Here is a 23,346-nt window from a genome sequence, read left to right as displayed (position 1 = left end):
TTCTCTTAACGATGTCTCCTGAAGAGCAGTTTCAATTCTCATGACATCCAATTTAACAATTTTTTCCTATCAGTTGGGCTTTTAGTGTCATATTTAAGAAATCTTTACCTAAACCAAGGTCACAAAGACTTTTTTCCCTCTGTTTTCCTCTAGAAGTTTTATACTTTCAGGCTTTACATTTAGGTATATGACTCATTTGAAGTTGATTTTTAAAAATGATGTGAGATATGGCTCAAAATTCATTATTTTGCACACATCTGATTATTCCAACACTTTTCATTTGTTAAAAAGACTAGCCTTTCCCCATTAAGTTGCCTTTGCACATCTGCTGAAAATCAGTCTTCCAGATACCTGTGGGTCTATTTTTGGACTCTATTCTGTTCCACTAACCTATTTTTTATCTTTATTCCAATACCACACAATCACGATTGCTTTAGCTTTATAACAGGTCTTGAATTCAGGTAGTGTTAGATCTCCAAACTTTGTTCTCCTTTTTCAAAGTTTTTTTTTTTTTTCCGGGGGGGGGCATTATTCTAGTTTCGTTGCATGTCCATATGAATTTTGCAATCAGCTTGTCAAATTCTATAAAAAAAAGGCCTGCTGACATTTTGATCGGGATGGTGTCAATTCTACAGACCAATGTAGGGAGGAGATACGCTATCTTAACAATATTGAGTCTTTCAAGCCACAGACACAGTATATTTCTCCATTCATTTAGGTCTTTAATTTCTCTAGGCAATGTTTTATATTTTTCAGTGTGCAAGTCTTGAACACCTTAGGTTTATCCCTAAGTGTTTCACTTAGTTTGATGTTATTTGGGTTTTTTTTTTTTTTTTTTGCTGTACGCGGGCCTCTCACTGTTGTGGCCTCTCCCGTTGCGGAGCACAGGCTCCGGACGCGCAGGCTCAGCAGCCATGGCTCACGGGCCCAGCCGCTCCGCGGCATGTGGGATCTTCCCGGTCCGGGGCACGAACCCGCGTCCCCTGCATCGGCAGGCAGACTCTCAACCACTGCGCCACCAGGGAAGCCCTAGAATTTTTATACCTAGGTTCATGAAGAATATTGATCTGTTTTCCTTTTCTTGTAATGTCTGTGTCTGGCTTTGCTATCAGGGTAAGGAATGCCTCATAAAGTGAGCTGGGAAGTACTAGTTCTTCAACTTTCTGGAAGAGTTTATGTACAGTTAGCATTATTTCCCCCTTAAATGTTTGGTAGAATTCACCATTGAGGTCTTACTCATTTTTCCATCTTCAGCACCTAGTGCACAAAAAAATGTTCAAGTGCTTGAAGATCCAACAAGTTCTCCCAACCTTGGTTTTCAAACATCAAAAATTCAAAAAAAGTTCCTTACGGCCCACAAGAACAGCTAAAAAGAAACAAAAACAAGGGCTGTGGTCATAAATTAGGGATTTCACAGAACCCCATCATCAGGACTACCTGCACTAGACACAGCCAAGGCATTGCAATGCCACAGGGAGGCACTTAAAGGCATGACCGTGCTCCCTGGCGGAACAGAATCTCCCCTGTGCCACGTTTCCCGTCTGCACTCCACGACCAAGGAGAGTTTTGTCACAGTGCTTGCAATCGGTTCAAGAAACTTAAACGGATGCTACATCCATTGCAAATTACTTTCTACGAAGTTACACTTCCCCTCAGTAGGAGATGTCATTACGCAGCACACGCAGTTCAGTCTTCTGTGGTTTTGAGAAAATCTCAAACGCACAGAAAGAAGCGCCTACTGGTCTGGCCCTTCCTGCAATGAATCCAACTTATATTTCCAAGGAAAAGACAACAGACTTCACAGGAGCAGAGCTGTACTGCATAACCTGATCCAGAAAAGTGTATCTGTGTGTGTGTGTGTGAATATTTTTGCTTAAGGAAAAGAGGGAGAGCCTCAGGGGGAGAACATTTTTAATAACAATTGCTGAAGATCCTAAGAGTTAAGATGTAGTATTTGCATAACTTTAAATTCACCCTTTAAAAAAATTCAAAACAGTTTTTAAAGAAGTCCTCAGAAAAAGATATGTTCAGACAAAGACCACGGCAGAGCCTTCACTGGCTTCTGCCCCACGCTAACCTCACAGCACCACAGAGATTAAGTGCTCCTTCAAATCCAAGATTGGCTTCACAAACAAGATTACTGTCAAAAGTCCTGAGCTCTCAATTGTCCTCTAAGGAAGTCTTTTCCCATCAGGAATTCGTAGAGGTTTGCCAATTCCTAGAATAATGCTGTTCCAGCACTACTAACCGACTATAACACTACCAACTATAAACCACAGTACCTTCAAGATAAATAAAGTGTTACCTGCACAGTGACGTTAGTTTCTGATACTTCATAGAACAGTAACGTAACTTGGGTTCCCACCTGATTCCAAAAAAGGAATCAGGATTGTTCCGGTAGGTCATACTGCTTTAGACACTGACGGTCACAGAGGAATTCCAAAGCAACTCAGTCTCGCTTCTGGTTGTACTATGATGAGGGTAAATGTACATCATGGGTCAGAACAAAACACAGGATCTCAGACTTTTTTTTTCTATTCACTCAATTATTCTAGGAAAACAATTCCAAACAACTTGCTCACTAAAGCAAGTTCTGTTTGTTAAAGCAACGTTATGTTCTCAGATGACCTCTTTTACTCAAGACAACAGCTCACTGCCAAAGGGCTGCTCAACCACAGCTCTGCCCTCAACTCCACCGACAGCTGCAGAACTGCAGGGTGCACCGTGCTGCTCAATCTGTGAAGTTTCTCCCACCTTCTTCGGCACACGCCGCTCTGTAAGATAAGCAGTGCAGGCGTCACCCCCCACTCTGCCGAAGAGGAAATGGAGGCCTGCAGAGAGCCTGGACCGTGGTTCTCAGCTCTCTCACAAAGACTGGGTAGGCACCAGCTGGAAGCCGGCGTCTCTTGACTCCTAGTTTAACTATCTTCCTGCTGCCTTAGGGTGTCTCTTAAATGAACTGTAACAGTTTTCTAAGGTGAGGCGCCAAATAAAAGACTTGGAGGAGGAAGCCGGAAACAATCAGATCAAAACCGGCGTGTTGCTGAGCTGGAAATGCCATCTCAAGCCCTAACTCTGGATGAGTATGCAAATCAGGATGTCAAAACGAGAGGAAATCACAGCACAGCGCTGTGGGAGATGCCACGGCAGGTGCTACCGACCAAGAGCGCTCAGCACACCTTTGATGCGGGGTGCAAAAGCCATAACTACACTATTTTATACCCTCATCCCCTTTGGAGCAACCATCTCCGTCCTAAAACATTTATTGAATGCAGTGTAACCTATTGTGGACTCCATTACAGAAGGTGGGAAAAAGAGGCTCGATCCTTCATCCCAACCTACCTAACAACCTACTGGCCAAACAGCACACGGGGTGATCTGCGAGCCCGAGGGGAGAAGCGGGCTGTACTGCTCCCCCCTTAGAAAACGGCTGGCACAGCACACACGTACCGAGTGAGATGGACTGAATGGGCAAGCCAACCTCAAGCCTATTCGGCCCACGCCCAAATCCCAGAATCACTGGTGGGGAAGACACTCTAAGAAGTCATTAGCTGGCACTTCCCTGGTGGCGCAGTGGTTAAGAATCTGCCTGCCAGTGCAGGGGACACAGGTTCAAGCAACTAAGGCGGACACAGGCGGAGCAACTAAGCCTGTACACCACAGCTACTGAGCCTGCGCTCTAGAGCCCGTGAGCCACAACTACCGAGCCCTCGCGCCTAGAGACCGCGCTCCGCCACAAGAGAAGCCACTGCAATGAGAAGCCCGCGCACCATAACAAAGAGTAGCCCCCGCTCGCCACAACCAGAGAAAGTCCACGCATAGCAACAAAGACCCAACGTAGCCAAAAATAAAAATAAAAAATAAATTAAGAAAAAAAGGAGTCATTAGTTGTGCTGCTACCTTCCTGTAAACAACACAGCAGAATCACCTTGGATCCGTTTCCTCACCTCCCTGATGTGTCTCCTCACCTGTGAGAGGGAACATGCAGTGGTGGGTCCTCCCATCTGTCTTTCTGCCTCATTACCCCAGGCTCACAGCTGTGCCCAAACAAAAGCCAGACCAAGGAAGGGGCAGCCTCACAAGCCAGGACACTTTAAGACAAAAACTGCGCTACTCCAGCCAAACCCCACAGGCTTTTGGGGGCAAAGAGCAGTTCAGTTTGGGGTATGTTAAGTTTAGTGGTCCCTCAAAAATGGAAACATACAATTACTATATGACCCAGCAATTTCAATCCTAGATATATATCCACGAGAAATGAAAACATGCCAACACAGACACTTGTACACAACACTGCTATTCCTCACAGCCAAACGGTGGGAACAACCCAAATGCCCATCAACAGATGAACGGATAAACAAAGTGAAGTACATCCCTACAATGGAATAGTATTCAGCCATAAAAAGGAATGAATTACTGATATATGCTACAATGTAGATGAACCTGAAAACATTATGCTCAGTGAAAGAAACCAGACACAAAAGGCCACATATTATATGATTCCATTTATATGAAATATCTAGAATAGGTAAATCTACAGACAGTAAGCAGATCAGCAGCTGCAAGGGCATGGGGGAGAAGGGACCTGAGACTGGTCACTCAGTGAGTTCGGGGTGGTCTTCTGGGATGAGAGCAAGTTCTGAAACCAGAGAGAAGTGGTGGCTGTACAACACTGTGAACGCACTACATGCCAGTGAATTACACACTTTAAAGAAGTTAAATGTATGTTATGTGATTTTCAACTTAATTTAAAAAAAAACGTGTATCAGAGAAAAGGAAATTACTAAATCAGCATTAATCCAGCCTTTGCACAAATCTCTGGAAAGGCTGTTTGAAATGTTTATGTTCCAGCATGAGTCCCGGTGTACCTGACTTAATCAAACGGACACTATGGGGCTCCATGACAGAGCTTCTCGAAGGAAGCCTGTGTGGGCACAGCCCTGGCTGACTGGGAGGCTGGTCCCACGAACATGGCAACTCCATGGCTTTATCACAAATGCCAACTTTATTTAATATACTAACTGCTATTCTTACTTTGTAATGGAAAACCACTTATCCTAACACCTGTGAAGTCAAGAGCTTACGACGTGCAAGCTGCCCTCATCCTTCCACATTAACAACGGTGGGTACAGGATGGAGGCACCTCCACTCTCTCACTCCATGGGCTCAACAATGATCCAGGGAGCAAAGGTATTCGATTGTGGGAAGTTATTTTAAAAGAGCATTTTTAAGAAAAAGCCTTCATTCCTACGTTTGATTTTGTTCTTTCCCTCCCCAACAGAGCAGCTTCTCCAGGGAACATTAGTACAGGCAGACCTCGATTTACTGCACTTCGCAGACACTGCACTTGTTACAAGTTGAAGGTCTGGGACAGCCCTCCGTCCAGCAAGTCTATCGGCGCCATTTTTTCCAACAGTATCTGCTCACTTCATGTCTCTGTGTCACGTTTCGGTAATTCTCAAGGTATTTCAAGCTTTTTCATTATTATTTTATTTTTTATAGTGATCTGTGATCACTGATCTTTGATGCAAAAAGATTACAACTCACTGAAGGCTCAGGTGATGGTTAGCATTTTTTAGCAATAAAGTATTTTTAAATTAAGGTATGTACAATGTTTTTTAATACATAATGCTATTGCACACTTAACAGACTACAGTATAGTGTAAACATAACTTTTATATGTGGTGGGAAACCAAAAATCCATGTGACTCACTTTACTGTGATATTGGATTTGGCAGAGGTGTGGAACCCAACACACTATCTCCAAGGCCTGCCTGTGTGTGAAACCCTTTCAATTCAGACACAACTTTAGGTTCTGTGTCCCTGAGTCATCAGTTACTCCAGGTTACATGTAACTCTAAGCACTGCCCCATTTGCACACCTTGTAGTGTTTGTAAATTTTGTAAAATGTCACCTTTTAACACATACCAATCCAGCCTCTTGGCTGGATACAATTCTGTTAATAAATTACTGAGTTCTCTGAATAAAAGGCAGTAAACAACCTCAAAATACATTCACTGGTATTTGAAATGGCAGATCTGCCTAAGCACTGGGCTGGGATTCCCCAGCCCTGGACAGCTTCTGGTAAGAAATGTGATGGTAGTCACAGACTGGGACTGGAAAGAAGGGAGGAAAATAAATCATCATCATTTAGCACGTGGAGTATTAAACTATCAGTTCACAGGATAAAAAATAAGAGACACAGTGGGAACCGCTGAGATCGAATCCAGAGCACCTGGGATCCGACGGGGCTGGGACCCCAGGTGTGGCTCGGAGGAGCTCCCACCTACCTCTTAGCCGAGGCTGGAGACTTGGCCACGATAACTGCATTTCTGTAATCCGGAATCTGTGACAGAGGAGAGGTTGGGGATTACTGCCATGTCTCCACAAGGCTATTCACACCAGTACCCGGTAACTGATAAAAATGAACATTCCAACAGACTCAAAAATGTCTTCGGGTCACTTCAAAGTTTTCCAAAAAGACAAAAAGTTCAAAGTAAATTTCCTCTTTAGAAGATGAAGAAATGCCTACCTAGGAATAAAAAAAATTATTATCAAGGCATGACTCTCATAGACTTATTTTAAGAAAAAAGTAGGGTTAGTCAGTAATTAGCTCATATCTATGTGGCAGCAAAGGTGTTTTTATGAAGTCAACAGGAGGTACTCTCATGAATCCCAGTTACATGTAATTTCACAGGGCAAGGATGACATTCATCGAATCTGAATTCAAGGCACCTGTTGAATTCCAAGTAAGTGCAGTCCAAACAAATAACTACTTAATGTGTCTCTGTCACAGCATAATGAAGAAACCAATTTGTTAAAGGAATCAGCCCGCCTAGCACTGCTTCATAAAGATATTAAGAGCCCTTAAGAAAATAAGCAAAATATCAGTCTACTTTGGAGTTTTACTTTAAACATTTGAAGTGATCTGTACTAGGATAATTACAGTTGAAGATACACCCATTACCAACTTCTGAGAGTTTAGAAGACAGAACTACTTTTTTTTTTTTGCGGTACGCGGGCCTCTCACTGCTGTGGCCTCTCCCGTTGCGGAGCACAGGCTCCGGACACGCAGGCTCAGCGGCCATGGCTCATGGGCCCAGCCGCTCCACGGCATGTGGGATCTTCCCGGACCGGGGCAAGAACCCGTGTCCCCTGCATCGGCAGGCGGACTCTCAACCACTGTGCCACCAGGGAAGCCCAGAACTACTTTTAAGCTGAGCAGTACTTTGTTGTTTCTGATTTCATCTTGGCAATATTTTCAAATTATGTTCTTAAAATTTAATCATTTCATTAAATTATATTATTTCATTCAAATATATCCCCACTGATTTCTCACAATTACGCTAGATTAATGAATTTTAATAAAAGCACTTAATAACATCTAGCACCTTGTACAATACCTAGTACATGGGAAGCACTAAAATAATCAATATTTAGTAAACAAAAAAACTGATTAGTTTGAACAAGGCTCTATTATAGATATATCCATATGGATAAGAAATCTCTACATCTGATCCATCTATACACATAAAAAGCCTAACTTATCCAACATTATCAGGGAGTAAGGTAGCAAAAAGTATTTTCATTTAGGCGTTTTCCTTATTTTTGCTGGAAGTCTTTCTAAACTGCTTTATGCACTTCTTGCCTCATCAAACATCACCAAACAGCACCAAACCCAGCCAAGAGAAAAAAATAACAAATGAAGAAACAGTTAATAGAGCAAAGAAAAAGAAACTTTAAAAGAAAGGACTCTTTAATAAAAACAGGTCTATTTTCTCCTCAGGAGTCAAAACAGGAAATCATACACATAAAGAAAGAACAAGTTGTTATGAAAATGAACCAAAAAGAAATCTAGACGGTGGAAGTTATTATGGTGCAAATAAGAAACTCAGCTGGCTGAAGGGCAGGAGGGACACAGCTGAAAAAAAAAAAAACCGTGGGTGAGATTAAGCCATGGAATTTTCCCACCAGGCAGCATGTAAGAATGCAAAACTTGAAAAAAAAAAGTTAAACAATATACAGACTAGATCCAAGATTTTCAACTTCTAACAGTTCCCAAAGAAAGGAATGAAAAGATAGAAGGGATGAAATACTCAAACTATAGCAAACAAAATTCATAGAGAATGAAAGGGACCCACTGAGCATCTAGTGAGGTGAATGGAAAAAAGATCCACCTGGACACACTGTGCTGAAATTTCAAAACCACAGCAAAAAGATAAAACACTGTTTTACATGGGGAATTCTGTCCAAGTGTAAACGAATACAGCCCCTTCAGACAATTGCAATTTTTGTAATATCTATTAAAATATGAAAAATGTAGATACTTTTCAATTAAGCAATTCCACTTCCTAATATAGCTCAGAAAAACACTTGCGTAAGTACTCAAAAGGGCAGGTACAAGAATTTTCAATGCAACATGACTTAAATATATTTTGAAAATAAAATATTTCACTTAAAAGAGTGAAAAATTAAAACAACCTAATATCCAAGCAAGAGGGAAATGGTTGAAAAAACTGCAGCTCATTTAAACTTGTGCTTTAAACATCTAAACAGGTAGCTATTTAAATTTAAATTAATTAAACTTAAATAAAATGAAGGATTCCATTCATTCTCCAGTCACAGCAGGCACATTTCAAGGACTCAACAGTTACGTGTGGCTGCCGTTCTGACAGCAGACAGAACATTTACACCATCACAGAATGATGATGACGTACTACGTCGCAATCATGAAGAAAGAAGTAATCCTATACAGCTGAACGTGGAAAGACCTCCAGACACGAGCACAGGAAAGGAAACAAAGTTACAGAACAACACAAACAATATATCAATGTGTTTTTTTGTATTTTTTTTTTTTTTCAAAAAGCCCCCACAAATCAATTTCTGTAACTAGGTGTACAGAAATGGGAGGTAAATCAGAGGCAAAGGTCTGAGAGGATTCAGGACACTACGCAGGCTGGTAACCAGGGTGAGCCCTGCAGAGGGCCTGGGCCCAGGCTGGTGGTCCAGGGAAGCTGCTTGTTTCATCACTTCTGTCAGAATTTCCCTAACTGCCACTGTAAACATAAGTTTTCATTTTTCACATTTTCGAAGATTATTCTTATTAATCTTATCAAGTGGAGGGGAAAACACACCACATGTCATGCAAGTCTGACTTCCAAACCCTGTAGTAATTTCCCCGGAACCATTAAGGGAAAACACCACCAGGGCCACTGTGGGACCACAGAGAATCAAATTGCCTGACACCCACACTCCTTTGCTACACCCCTGCCTGTGTCCCTGGTTTTCCATTTCTTGCCAGATCTCATTTCTCTGACAGTGAGAGTGAACTGGTATAAAGACACTAAGAAGAACACAGGGGGGAAATAAAGCAACTCAAGAATCAGAAACAGGATCACTTTATAAGTTCCTATTTTAAAAACTGATGGGATGGAATCTCTCGATACACCACAAAAGTACACTTGGTAGCCTCCCCTCTTCATAATTTCCTTGAAAAACCCTGGTGCAGACCAATGGTTACTAGTACTATCACTATAATACTTAGTCATTTTTTTACACTACACTGAATCAATACCCAAACCTCTTTTGGGTTATATTTTATTATGTCTACAACTTGGATGCCTTACACTCAGTGCTGCCTTACAGCCGCTGTCAGCCCCACAGCAGCTGCACTGTGTGCTTTCACCCCTTCGCGCGCATGAAGGTGGCCACGGTGTTCCTATGTCCTCCATTCACATGAATCACAGGCACTGTTGGTTCTCTCCGGGCCAGGCTTAACTGCCATTTAAAATGTCGCCAGAGGGCTTCCCTGGTGGCGCACTGGTTGAGAGTCCGCCTGCCGATGCAGGGGACACGGGTTCGTGCCCCGGTCCGGGAAGATCCCACATGCCGCGGAGCGGCTGGGTCCGTGAGCCATGGCCGCTGAGCCTGCGCGTCCGGAGCCTGTGCTCCGCAACGGGAGAGGCCACAGCAGTGAGAGGCCCGCGTACAGCAAAAACAAAAAAACAAACAAACAAAAAAATGTCGCCAGAAAAAATAAATAAATAAAATAAAATAAAATGTCGCCAGAAAGAGCTCACTATGATTCAGCATTAAAATGACGAGTTACCATGCACGCAGAAAGACACAGGAAGAGGGCAGCACGATGTAAATTTCATATTCATGAATCAAGGGTCATCACTGGAGGAATGACCACAATTCCATATTTCTTGCAAGGCAACAATCAAATGCTTTCTGGGACCTACGAAAGGAAGACTCCCTGCCAGGAGGTGAAGCTGTGGAAGGACTAAATCTGAAAAGGATGCTTAACGCACGCACAGCAACACAGCCAAGGCTGCAGAACAGTTTCCAGGCAATGAGCACCCATTAGCTGAACGCCCACTTTTGGCAGAAAGTGCTCAAATTCCCTTGACAGCCCAAGAAAAACAGAGGGTGAGCTGTCAAACAGAGGGTGAGTGTCAAAGCTTGCAGAATAGAGCCACCAGGTGACACGAAGGCAATGCCTCACAGCAGGACTGGCAGCGCTGCCTTCTTTCTTGATGACATGAATAACATAAACCTTAACTGACGGCAACTTAGATTCAGTAAAATATGGTGAATCTACCACCTGCCTGAGAAACTCTAATGCATGAAAACAAAAGGTATAAAGCAAGTACATATACTATAAAAAAGTAAACAGTGAGCTCCCATATAGTGTTTCATTTTCTATAGGCTGTTTTAATTTACCTCTATGAATGAAGAACAGAGAATTTAAAACTAAAACACTTGAGGTTACCACTGTTAGCTCACCGTCAGAAACAAGGACCCCACTTCCCATATCTGCTGAACCATGAGCAGTTTAAGAGGGTCCAGGTCCGACTTATTTTCAACAATGAAACCTAAGACGGGATTCTTCAAGTGGCAGGCAGCCTTGCACCAAGGCAGATGCCTACATGAAGGGCAATGACCTTGCCCTGACCTCTGGATCAGCGCCAAGGGTGCCGTGGCCTTGACTCACCAGGCCCACAGGGGCCTCTCAAGAGTCGCTCTTGCCATGTACGTCTCTAGATGTCAGCACACAGCACTCCTGGTGTCTTGAGAGGAAACATCCGCCAGACCAAAAGATGAACATTAGCCTATAAAAGTGCACACCGAGGGCTTCCCTGGTGGCGCAGTGGTTAAGAATCCGCCTGCCAATGCAGGGGACACGGGTTCGAACCCTGGTCCGGGAAGATCCCACATGCTGCGGTACAACTAAGCCCGTGCGCCGCAACTACTGAGCCCGTGCTTGAGAGCCGGCGAGCCACAACTACTGAGCCTGTGTGCTGCAACTACTGAAGCCCACAGGCTGCAGCTACTGAAGCCCATGCACCTAGAGCCCGTACTCTGCAACAAGGGAAGCCACCTCAATGAGAAGCCCGTGCACCGCAATGAAGACCGCTCGCCGCAACTAGAGAAAGCCTGTGTGCGGCAACGAAGACCCAACGCAGCCAAAAAAATAAACTGATAACATAAATAAATTAAAAAAAAAAAAAGTGGGGCTTCCCTGGTGGCGCAGTGGTTGAGAGTCCGCCTGCCGATGCAGGGGACACGGGTTCGTGCCCCGGTGTGGGAGGATCCCACATGCCGCGGAGCGGCTGGGCCCGTGAGCCATGGCCACTGAGCCTGCGCGTCCGGAGCCTGTTGCTCCGCAACGGGAGAGGCCACAACAGTGAGAGGCCCGCGTACCGCAAAAAAAAAAAAAAAAAAAAAAAAAAAGTGTACACCGACTGCTCTATTTCTTCCAAAACTAGAGGCATCACTGAGATGGCTCTTCCTGGGACCATGTTGTGTGAAGCCCAGCCTTGCCCTCACGCTCCTCCCTCTGCCTGGGCCCTTTTCCTCCTGTGAGGACAGGAGCTGCGCTCTCGCACCCTTTCTCTCTCAACTGAGAATCATATTCAAGTAAATTACATTCATATTGTTTTTTGAATGTATTAGAGTTTGTATGTTTCTTGTGCAAAACTTTAAAAAAACAAGTAGAATATTTTCTAGTGTTCCCTTTCAAAAATACTTCAACCCATTTTCACTACTGAGGGCCTACGTTAGTTTCTGGAGGATGGGGAAGGCCCGTACTCTTGACAGAAAGAAACTGCTCAGAAATCTACAAACTGCTCTCTTTTAAATACTGTTAAAAGCGTTCTCTGGAAAAATTATTAAAGAGACAAATAATTCACGTGAGGAAAAGAGTTCCTAAAAAAGCAAAATAGCTAAGTGCATTATAAGTTAACATTTAAAAAGGCTTCTTAAATAATGAGTCACAAAAGTGCTATTACATCCAAGAATAACAAATGTAACTATATTAAAATTATATATGTTTGATTTGCCCCAGGAACACGAGTGATTCAAAATGAGAAGAATCAATCACTGTAATATATCACATTAATAAAATGAAGGAGGGCTTCCCTGGTGACGCAGTGGTTGAGAGTCTGCCTACCGACACAGGGGACGCAGGTTCGTGCCCCAGTCCGGGAAGATCCCACATGCCGCGGAGCGGCTGGGCCCGTGAGCCATGGCCGCTGAGCCTGCGCATCCGGAGCCTGTGCTCCGCAACGGGAGAGGCCACAGCAGTGAGGGGCCCACGTACCGCAAAAAATAGATAAATAAATAAAATGAAGGAAAAGAATCCACGTGACCATCTCAAATGATGCAGAAGAAGCCTCTGATAAATCCAACACCCTTTCATGATAAAAACAGAAAACTAGGAATAGGATACAAGGGCACTTCCTCAACGTAATAAAAGGCATTAATGAAAAACCTACAGTCCACCTCACACTTGACAGTGAAAGGCTGAAAGCGTTCCACCTAGGAGCAGGAACAAGACACAGATGCCCACATTCAACACTGCTACTCAACACTGTACTGGAAGCTCTAGCCACAGCTATCAGACAAGAAAAACAGGTTCCCAAGTTAGAAAGGAAGAGGTCAAACTGTGTCCATTCACAGACCATATGATCTTACATGTAGAAAACCCTAGAGAATCCACATACAACACAAAACACTATTAGAGCTAATAAATGAGTCCAGCAAAGGTGCAGGATCAACACACAAAAGTCAGTTTCATTTCTATTCACCAGCAGTGAACAAGCCAAAAGGAACAACTCCATTTACAACAGAGCCAAAAAGTAAAATACCTGGGAATAAATTTAACCAAGGAAATTGAGAGAAAGATGAAACAAGATTCAGGATAGTGGTTCCCTTGGGCAGAAGGAGGCAGGGGGATGGGACACAAAAGGACCACACGTGTGGACCTAAGTGATTATGATGGTGCTAGTTTCCTTGTTGGGTGGTAGGATCACAGATGCCGACGACTACAGGTGGATGGACAAAGATAAGGCAGGAAGAGGGACACATAAAAGAGGCCCAGGACCACCCATGGACCAATGATGACAGTGAGATATTTGTCACAATCACGACTAGGTGACTCTAGGCACCTGACATCCAAAAGAAAAAAAAGCAATTTTAACCGCTTAGCAAAAGAAATAAATTGCAGATTAAGAATTTAAAAATACACCGAATTCAGTACTTTGTGACCACCTAGAGGGGTGGGATAGGGAGGGTGGAAGGGAGACGCAAGAGGGAGGAGATATGGGGATGTATGTATATGTATAGCTGATTCACTTTGTTGTAAGGCAGAAACTAGCACACCATTGTAAAGCGATTATACTACAGTAAAGATGTTAAAAAAAAAAAGCAATGGTGTGTTAGTTTCAGGTGTACGGCAGGGTGATTCCGTTATGCATATACAGGTATCTATTCTTTTTCAAATTCTTTAATTGGGAGCTTGGGATTGACATATACACACTACTGTATTTAAAATAGATAACCAACAAGGACCTACTGCATAGCACAGGGCACTCTGCTCAGTATTCTGTAATAATCTAAATGGGAAGAGAATTTCAGACTGAAAAAAAAAAAATACACTGAATTACATTTATAAAGTAAATAGTACTTTAAGCAGAATACATCAAGTTTTAATCCTTCATGGACAGCCCAAGGAAATGGAAATGCATCTTTCAACCTTAAACAGAATGTTAAAAAGTTTGAGCTAGCTCACCTCTTCTTGAATATACTGTAATAAGAAGGGAGATGCTCTTAAATTATCAACAGGAATATTGAAGAAGCCCTGAATTTCCTTCTGGTGTAAATCCATAGTAATAAGATGAGTCAGACCTTTGAAAAGAAAGCAGACACAGACACACAAATAGCTTCATGACCAGCTGCACCGTATGAATAAGTACTACATAAAGCAAGATACCAGGTGTAACAAGTCACTATTAAAAAACTGCTCTCATCAAAAACTCAGCATCTTTATTTCTCAGATTTTCTTTTAGTACAATGAGATTATGAGATAAAAGAAAATATAAATATTGGTCTCTGCCGCCCGGTTCCCAGCACAGAGCTCCTAAACCCTTGCCATTCCCTCAGTGCGAAGAGCACCAGGGGCATCTCTTATTCTAATATCTGGTCTTTGACCCCACCTCTGACACGGAGCTCCTGAAAGCCTTATGAATTCCTTAGTTATAAGAGTACCAAGAGTATCTTTTGTTCTAATGAGGCGACCCAGGATGGGCTCCGGTCACCACGATTTTCAGGCTCCCCACCCCCACTCTCGAGAGGGGGGACGGGCTGGAATGGAGCTAATGAAACCGAGCACACCCCTTGTGAGGACACCTCCATAAAGTCCCAACAGCACGGGCTTCAGGGAGCTTCCAGGCGGGTGAACACGGGCATAAGCCCCTCCCCATACCCTGCCCCACGCACCTCTTCCACCCGGATGCCCACCTGGATCCTTTATCATGTCGTTTTATAATAAACCGGTGAACAGTAAGAAAACAGTGATCCCGAGTTCTGTGAGGAGTTCTAGTAAATTAATCGAACCCAAGAGGAGGTCGTGGGAACCTCTGATTTATAGCCAACTGGTCAGCACAGGTGACAACCTGGACTTGCAGTGAGCGTCTGGGGGGTCAGGGGAGCAGGCACGTGGGACTGAGCCCGTAACCCGTGGGATCTGACGCCATCTCCAGGTACACAGTGTCAGAGTGGAACTGTACGACACCCAGCTGGTGCCCTGGAGAATTGCAAGGTGTGGGGAAAACGCCTACACATTTGGTGACAGAGGTGAAGTGTTCCCTGCGAGGAGTAAAGGAAACTCAGAGGAGGTGGGGAACTGGGTTTCCCCCTCAGAAGGGAAAGACTGGGTGGCTTTTCTTACACAGAGGTGCATGGTTTTCACATCAATTTAAAAGTCTTAAAACAGCCAAGGTCATAGCAATGAAGAAATGTCTGATAATTCTATGAGAGTGGATTTCATCTCCCCCGAAGTCTTCTCAATAGGCATGACAAAGCCATATTAAGGCAAGTATTTGTCTTAATATATTAAAACAAACTGCACAGGCCCTGTCTGGTAATTCGAAAAATGAAGAATCTTCATCCCATTGGCTCCTTAAAGGTATTTGGAAAGGGAAATATATATATATATATATAAACATACATATAATTCAACTGGAAAATTTTTTTAAAGCACAACTTGCCCAAATGAACAGGAAAGCGGGCCCGGTGGCACCCCAGGAGCAAGCCTAGGGGGGAAGGGCAGGCCTGCTCCCTCCAGCAGAGTCTCAACTGGTGTGCTCTTCAGGTTGCTGGAGTTCAGGTTTATTCATTTTTGTTTTGGTTTTGCCTTCTTTGAAATGCTACAGTAGAAAATTTATTCTGCAGTAAATGTCTGTGTTAAAATGTAGTGATATGGGGACTTTCATTCTTTTCTCTCTGTGCAAACGCTCTGTGACATGTGCCTTCTATAATCATACACACATACACAGGCACACCCGTGCACGTGGGCGCAGATGCGCACACACACACACACACACACACACAGAGTAACAACTCTGAAGATTATTTAGAAACAAGGAGAAGACACTTAGGATGTTACCTAAAAATGCACAACACAAAATAATTTGTATAGTCTGCAAAGTATGCCAGTGTGTACTGGGAAAGGGAAGAGACGAAAATAAAAACAGCTGCTGTTATTAGAGTTGTTGATTCCAAATGCCTTCTTCCCCGTTAAAAACAACCTAAAATATGATTGTAACTTGTCATTTCAATATTAATTTTTTAAACAAAGAATTTAGGAAAAAATAAGTTGTTCTCATCAGCTTTGTGTTTAGGGAGTTGGGAACAGGAGAGAACTCTCTCTAATTACAAATTAGCCATCTTAAAGCTGTACCACCATCTCTACTCTGTTCAACATTCTAATTTAGTTAAGACAATGCTTTACAATTTCTCAGGTAAAAATAAAACTCCCAGACCCCCAATAAACCATCAAATATCTGCCTTTCTTACCAGCTTTGCACATCATGGAAGCTAGCAGTTTAGAAACAATGGAGCCTCTCTTTCTCATCTTGCACTGTTTGCTGTAAGGAAAGTAGGGGATCACGCCGATGATGCTTTTGGCACAGGAGGTCTTACACGCGTACACCATGATAAGGAGCTCCATGATGGTGGTGTTCACATCCCTGGAACCCAAGGACAGAAACCAGCAAGGAGAAACGTTATATACACGATAACCTCTCTTGGTTCCAACTAAGTGTCAGCCATGTGTCACGCCCGCCTCGACCGAGACAGGCTCTAGACACAAAAAAGAAACCACGTCCCTCTCTTCTAGGGCCTCCAGTCAGTCGCCCCCATGCTGCCTCTCAGCCGATGACCCTACTTCCTTTTCCACTGAGAAAGGCACTGTCAGAAAAGAGCCCAGGGCCCCCACTGCCACATGCGCGTGCAGCCCCCAAGTCTGCCTGCCCCGAGCCATTAGCCAGAGACCAACTTTCCACACCAAAAGTCACTCTAAAAATCAGCCCTCCCGTGACGCAGGGATCCCATCCCCCTGCCCACTGAAGCAGGGCTCCAGCAATCCCCCCGGCCACCCCATCAGTGTGTCACTCTGCCCTGCTCATACCGATGGGCCATTTCTCCCATTAACAGCAGCTCAGGCCACTTTCCCCACTGCCCCATTTCTTGGCTCCCCTGGGCAGCACATCTCAAGACGGTCGTCCACACTTGCTTCCAACTCATCTCTCTCATCCTCTCCCACACACGCTCCGATCCAGGTCACAGATGACCTCCACGTGGCCAAGGCCAATGCTGGGTTCTCACTCCGCCTCTCTCCATCCTCGCCCTGACACACTCCATCACTCCCCCCGCTCCCCCTCCCGCCCGCTTCGTTTCCTCTGCTGCCTCCTCTCCTCCCCAGCTTCCTGCCCCGACACCTGATCATTTGTCCCTCTTCTCCTCTCTCCTCCCCTCATCCCTCGCTCGGGCTTCTCATCCAATTTCAGAGCTTTGTAAATGCTGGAGACTCAAATTTATAGCTCCAGCCCAGGCTTCTCAAGTCCAGACTAACAAATTCAGCTGCTTCTTGACAATTCCACTAGAAAGCCTTGCTAAGACATCTCAAAACGTACCCCAAACTGAACTGCTCTTTGACCGGCAAAGCCTGCCTCGCCATAAACCTCTGCTATCTCAGCTGACGGCAGCGCTGCTCCTGCAGTTTACTCAGGACAAAACCCCCAGAGGCGTCCTTAACTGCTCTCCTGTCCACGGTGACAGCAACCCACCACTCCACTGCTGCCCTGGGGCCGAGCCTCGACCCCCCACAGTGACAGCCCCCACGCCCCGCAGTCCCTCTGCAGCCCACCCTCTGCACAGCATCCAGCTGGAGCTTAAAGTCCAGGTCAGATCACGCACTCTGCTCAGGAGCTAGCGATGGTTTCCCGCAGACGCCAAGGCCCTGCAACAGCTCCCGAGGCCCCTTCAGGGTCTGGCCCCCGCAGCTCTGCCCTGCGCTCCTCCTCCGTGCCCACCCGAGGGCCTTCGCCTCAGGGCTCCCTGCCCCGCCTGGAGTGCCCTCGTCGCCAGCTGGTACCTTCTTGCAGCGTTTGTCAGATGTCACCCCCCCCAGCCTGCCCTCCCTCCATCCTTTACCACCGTCACGTCCGACTCCTTGCCAGGCTGTTGTGGTTTGGTCTATTTATTCATTATGTTACCTGCATGTCCTAGAACACAGGCTCCATGAGGACAAAGGATCTGTGAACTACTTTAATCCTTCGCGCATCTCACACACCTGTAACAGTGGCTGGCACATAACAGACATTCAGTAAATGTCTGTGAATGAGCGACTGCGTGCAAGAGTGAGGGAAACATGGAACGTTTGGGTGAGTAGGTTCTCTGTCGACACCAAACAACAAGCTTGACATGGGAGGAGTTAAAGTCACCTTTCAGAAAGCATTCTGTGTGGGGGGTAAGAGTAGGGGAATCAACAGCGGATGTAAAGTTACACCAAGGTCCCAAACTATACTCCCAGGAACACCATTTTTCTGTGAACTGGTACAAGGCTTTCCATCACTAAATTCAAATAATAACTTGTCTGAATTACAGGAAAAGTTAAGTTAATGAACAGAATTTTCTTAATTTAAAATTTTTCTTATACTTTTAGTGCCTACCACCAGTCTACACTAAGACAAGGTACAAGGTGTATCTGACGACACCAAATCTCAGTGTTAACTGTTTCTTAAAGAACACAATATCTAAGCTTTCTGCAACCTGGACAAGATAAGCCTATGGCACAGTCTGGAGCACTCCAAAATGAGGCATGTATAGAAAATTAAGGGAATGATTTTTTGTTTTGCGGTACGCGGGCCTCTCACTCTTGTGGCCTCTCCCGTTGCGGAGCACAGGCTGCGGACGTGCAGGCTCAGCGGCCATGGCTCATGGGCCCAGCCGCTCCGCGGCATGTGGGATCTTCCCGGACCAGGGCATGAACCCGTGTACCCTGCATCGGCAGGCGGACCCTCAACCACTGCGCCACCAGGGAAGCCAAGGGAATGGTTTTGGCTAGAGGAATAAGAAACTGACGAGAGGCAGGGGCAGAATGAAAAGAGTATCGAAATGTCCAAAAATAAATGTAAAGGAAGGAATGAATGAATGAATGGAAAGAAATGGAAGGTATAAAGTACTGCAAACACCCGAGAGCCAGAAGGAAGTCAGCTGTTCTGCGCTCTGCACTTTCCCCTCCCTGATGAGGGCGTGGGCATGGAGAGCGCTCTACCAGCCTGGCGTCTGGCCCGGGAAAGAGAGTGGCAGCAGGGGCAGCACGAACTCTCGTCCCCACAGCCCAGCCCTGCTGAGGGTCCTAAGCGGAGGGAAGACATGAAGCCAGGGCCCCGCCGCAAAGGCCCCGCCGCAAAGGCCCGCACACTTGCGCTCCAGGACGATGGGATGCAGTGACAGGTCACCTTCGGCTCCTCCTGCCAGAGGAGTCAGGTGGCTTCGAGATTTCATCCCCATGAACCAAAGACCAGGACAGAGATGTTCAAACTTTAGGTGAAAGGTCATGTGTTCCAAGTCTAAATTCTCCCAAAGTTTGGCTCGTCTTCACTTTCTTTGGTATTTGCTTTACCTGTAACCACAAATTTAGCTTGCGGCAATTTTTGGTATCTCTAGGCTAAAAACTGTTGCACTACACAAACCGATTTCTAGACATTATTAAAAATTGTACTGAGTTAAAAATTTCATCTATAGAGGCCTCGAGGGACACCTGTGGACAGAGTGGCATTTGATCAAAGAGTGGTGCAGACACCCTCGCTGCACTGAATCTTCTATCCCCAGCGTACACATTTGTGACCTCGACAATTTCCAGAACACGCGGCTATCAAATGTCACAGGAGACAGGAACACACATACCTTTAACACACCGTCTATCTTCTCAGGTCCTTTAACTTATGCAACAGGACAGTACGTTTAACTTATCTGCAGGAAAAGCTTTAAGAACCCCAAATAAGCAAATTCCTCTCCTCTCACCTGTTTTCTTTTTTGGAACTAGAAGAGCTTCCCTACAAATTTTATGAAATTCCGGCTACTGAGAGCAAACGTAATGGGCTCTCTTATCGTTAAGCGCCTCCATCCCAAAACTTGGTTATTCCCACCCTTGAGAACACTGAAAGAACACAAAAAACGTCAGCAGCTATGTCAGAAAAATTAGCAGAGTGAGATCATGGCAATTTTAAAACAATCGTAATTCTCCCTGTCTAGGCGACTCTCATTATTCTAAACATTCATGCCCAAACAGAGACCAGAAAGCAACATTTCTGTTGGATAAGTTACTCACTTTGAAACAGTCTGGATGATGAAAACATCTTTCCCCCTCACAGACTCTTGAATTTGTACTCTTGTTTCTGGCAGGAGAAGGGGAAAAGAGAAGAAGGGTGAACAAGGCACATAACTTTAAAAAACACACAAAAAAAACCCTGCAGCATTCCCCAATATTGCAAAATATGGAAACTGGAACTGTTTCAACATTCACTAGGTTTTCAGTTCTATGAAGGATAACGAACACAGTTCGATTAATCACACCTTTTAAACATGTTAAGTTATACGACATGCTTAAGAAGGAATCACATTTGTCACTTAAAACAAGAAAATATCCCCTCCTCACTTCCTATACATGAACAGCGAGTGCTGGGGCTGCTCTGAGCCCCGTATCCTTACAGGAAATGATAGACTCATTCATTCAACCAGCAACAATTAAGAACCTATTAGGCACAAACGTTAGAATAACATTGTGAAAGTAAAGATAAATAAGGCCCAGTATCCCTACTCTCAAAAAACTTGTGATCAGCCACAAGGAAACAATTAGACAAATCCAGAGTGGGAAATTCCACAAGACAAACTCTTCAAAAAGTCAGTGCTGTGGGGAAAAAAAAGAAAAGGTGAAGGGACTGCCCTAGTCTAGAAGAGAATAAAGAGGTATAAAAAACACCTCACTTGGGCTTCCCTGGTGGCGCAGTGGTTGAGAGTCCGCCTGCCGATGCGAGGGACACAGGTTCATGCCCCGGTCCGGGAAGATCCCACATGCCGCGAAGCAGCTGGGCCTGTGAGCCATGGCCACTGAGCCTGCGCGTCCAGAGCCTGTGCTCCGCAAAGGGAGAGGCCACAGCAGTGGGAGGCCCGCGTTCAGCAAAAACAAACAAACAAACAACAACCAAAAAAAAACAAAAAAAGAACACCTCACTTGAACCAAGAATCCTGGTTTAAAAAACAAACAAAAGGGACTTCCCTGGTGGCTCAGTGGTTAAGAATCCGCCTGCCAATGCAGGGGACACAGGTTCGAGCCCTGGTCCAGGAAGATCCCACATGCCGTGGAGCAACTAAGCCCATGCGCCACAACTACTGAGCCTGCACTCTAGAGCCTGCAAGCCACAACTACTGAGCCCACATGCCACAACTACTGAGCCTGTGCTTCTACAGCCTGCAAGCCACAACTACTGAGCCCATGTGCCTAGAGCCTGTGCTCCGCAACAAGAGAAGAGAAGCCACCGCAATGAGAAGCCTGCGCACCGCAACAAAGACCCCACGCAGCCAAAAATAAAAAAGCAAATAAATTTATAAAAACAAAAACCAGCTAGAACAACTAGGAAAATTAGAACATACATTAGCTATTAGATGATAGAGAATTATCATTAATCTCTTTAATGTGACAATGGTAGCGTATCTGCATGGGAGAAAGTCCTCCTTAGGAGACACGTGGTCAAGTATTCAGGGGTTAAGTGTCAATGTCTGCAACTCAGTTCCAAATGGTCCCACAAACACACATTCATACAGCAAAGTGCCACCTGCTGAATCTGGGTGGTACTCATTCACATGGGTATTCACGGCACTACTCTTTCACATTTTTTATAGGTTTGAACATTTTCATTAGAAACATTGGAAAAAATAGAGTACATGTTTACAAAAAAGTGTGGTACCATGGAAACAAAATGAGCTTTAGAGACAGGGAGATTGAGCTTTGAATCCCGACTCTGTTCCCTCTGGGGCCTTGATCCTAACGTCACCCCTGAACTCAGCTCCTCAGTACCTGGTAATGGTAAGGACTCTAGAGACGTTAGCTCCCTGCTTCCTTCCCCTCGTTCATGAACCCGGAGGGTGGACAGGCTCCTCCTGAGTCTTCCGCCACCAGCCTCCCTCAGCCCCCTTCTACACTAGACAAAGGACTTCATCCAATTCCTTTAGCAGCAAAATCTTCTCCAAACTCCCTGTATATTTCCCTCAATTATACTTTTTTCCCACTGAAGCCACATGGGGGATATTGGGAGACAGGGAAGAGGAGGCAGTAATGGAGAAATAAATAGGGGAAGAGCAAATTTGTGCCTCTTCATCGAAGTGTCTTGTAAATTCTCTAATATTTAAGTATTAGACAAAATCCTGCAGTGGAAAAGGAGAGGGAACCAGTGTTTACTGAGTGCCTACTATGTGCCAAAAACTGTGTTAGGCACACAAATTGTCCCACTTAATCCTCAGAACAGCCCGAATTATTTGCAGTTTAGACAGCTAAAATAACTTGCCAAGGAGAAGTTTTCTGACTCTCACACCTATGCAGGTCATCTGTCGCTCCTGCTAGAATAACTTCAAACATCCGCCATTTCTACAGAAAGTACAAAGGCTAAATAACATGTGATTTTCACAACTTGAGGTGTTTATACAACATCATAAATCAGTTAGCAAAAAGCACTTCCTGACATGACATCATGGAGTCTAGCCCAAGGCAGTGCAGGTTGGGGAAAAGAACACCCACCACCTGATACTGTGGCTACACAGGGCATACGCCCCCCGCCTAAGGTGACGGATTCAACCAAGCGCTGCGCTAATGCTTCCTTCAGGTGAACAGCTTGTTCACGCACCCATGCAGTTGTTATCGGATGACGTCTAAGGACTAGACTTTAAGCCCCCAGATGTGACTGCCCCAGAATTCCCTATCGAGCTGGTATTAGTGGGAACACCGCACTCGCCCACCTTGCCTGCCTGTCTTCCTGCTGGCAGAACTAACTGGACACTGAGGCCGACTGTTTCAGCTACGGAGGATGGGGGACTGGGCCAGCACGGCACGTACCACAAAAAGGCCACCGTCACGAAAGCACAGGATCACTCACCTCTGTCAGGCTCCTGGTAAACTTGCACTTTGCCCATCTCCACCCCCAGCCGCCTAGAGAAGAGAAAGACGGAAAACGCTGAAAAAGTAATAGAACAGATGCAACAGCTTTACTATTAAGGATGATTTAGAAATTGATAAAAATAAATTTTTAAAAATAGAGGTATTCCTATTACGAGATTTAAAGTGGACGTAGAATTGTTCGGTCACCTAACCCATCACATCCCCACCCTATGCCAACCCAAGAAGGCCTCTCAACACTGTCCTGGTTCTCCAGGGTCCTGGGCTCCCTGCCCTCCAGCCACATTCCTGCTGTTCCCTCGGCCCGGAGGGCTCTGCCCCAGCCCTTCACT

General features: G+C 45.0%; 1 protein-coding gene across 9 annotated transcripts in view; it reads right to left on the bottom strand.

The window, feature by feature from the left end:
• Positions 1-23,346, bottom strand: part of PRPSAP2 (phosphoribosyl pyrophosphate synthetase associated protein 2) — a 39,097-nt gene that overhangs the window by 9,608 nt on the left and 6,143 nt on the right. For 6 of the 9 annotated variants that reach the window (XR_004347389.1, XM_032615944.1, XM_032615947.1 and 3 more), the window contains 5 exons: positions 22,995-23,047; positions 20,177-20,243; positions 16,357-16,529; positions 14,072-14,187; positions 6,288-6,343 (listed from right to left, as the gene is read on the bottom strand). Coding sequence is in view for 8 of the 9 variants with exons in the window: in XM_032615944.1 (XP_032471835.1) it covers positions 6,288-6,343; positions 14,072-14,187; positions 16,357-16,529; positions 20,177-20,243; positions 22,995-23,047 (465 nt within the window). In the remaining variant the exon portion in view is untranslated. Of the gene's footprint in view, positions 1-6,287; positions 6,344-14,071; positions 14,188-16,356; positions 16,530-20,176; positions 20,244-22,994; positions 23,073-23,346 lie in introns of all 9 variants that reach the window. The other 3 variants (XM_032615950.1, XM_032615951.1, XM_032615949.1) reach the window with 1 other exon arrangement.

The sequence above is a fragment of the Phocoena sinus genome, chromosome 20 (genome assembly GCF_008692025.1).
Source record: "Phocoena sinus isolate mPhoSin1 chromosome 20, mPhoSin1.pri, whole genome shotgun sequence".
NCBI classification, from domain to species: domain Eukaryota; kingdom Metazoa; phylum Chordata; class Mammalia; order Artiodactyla; family Phocoenidae; genus Phocoena; species Phocoena sinus.
This window is presented reverse-complemented; position numbering and strand designations above follow the sequence as displayed.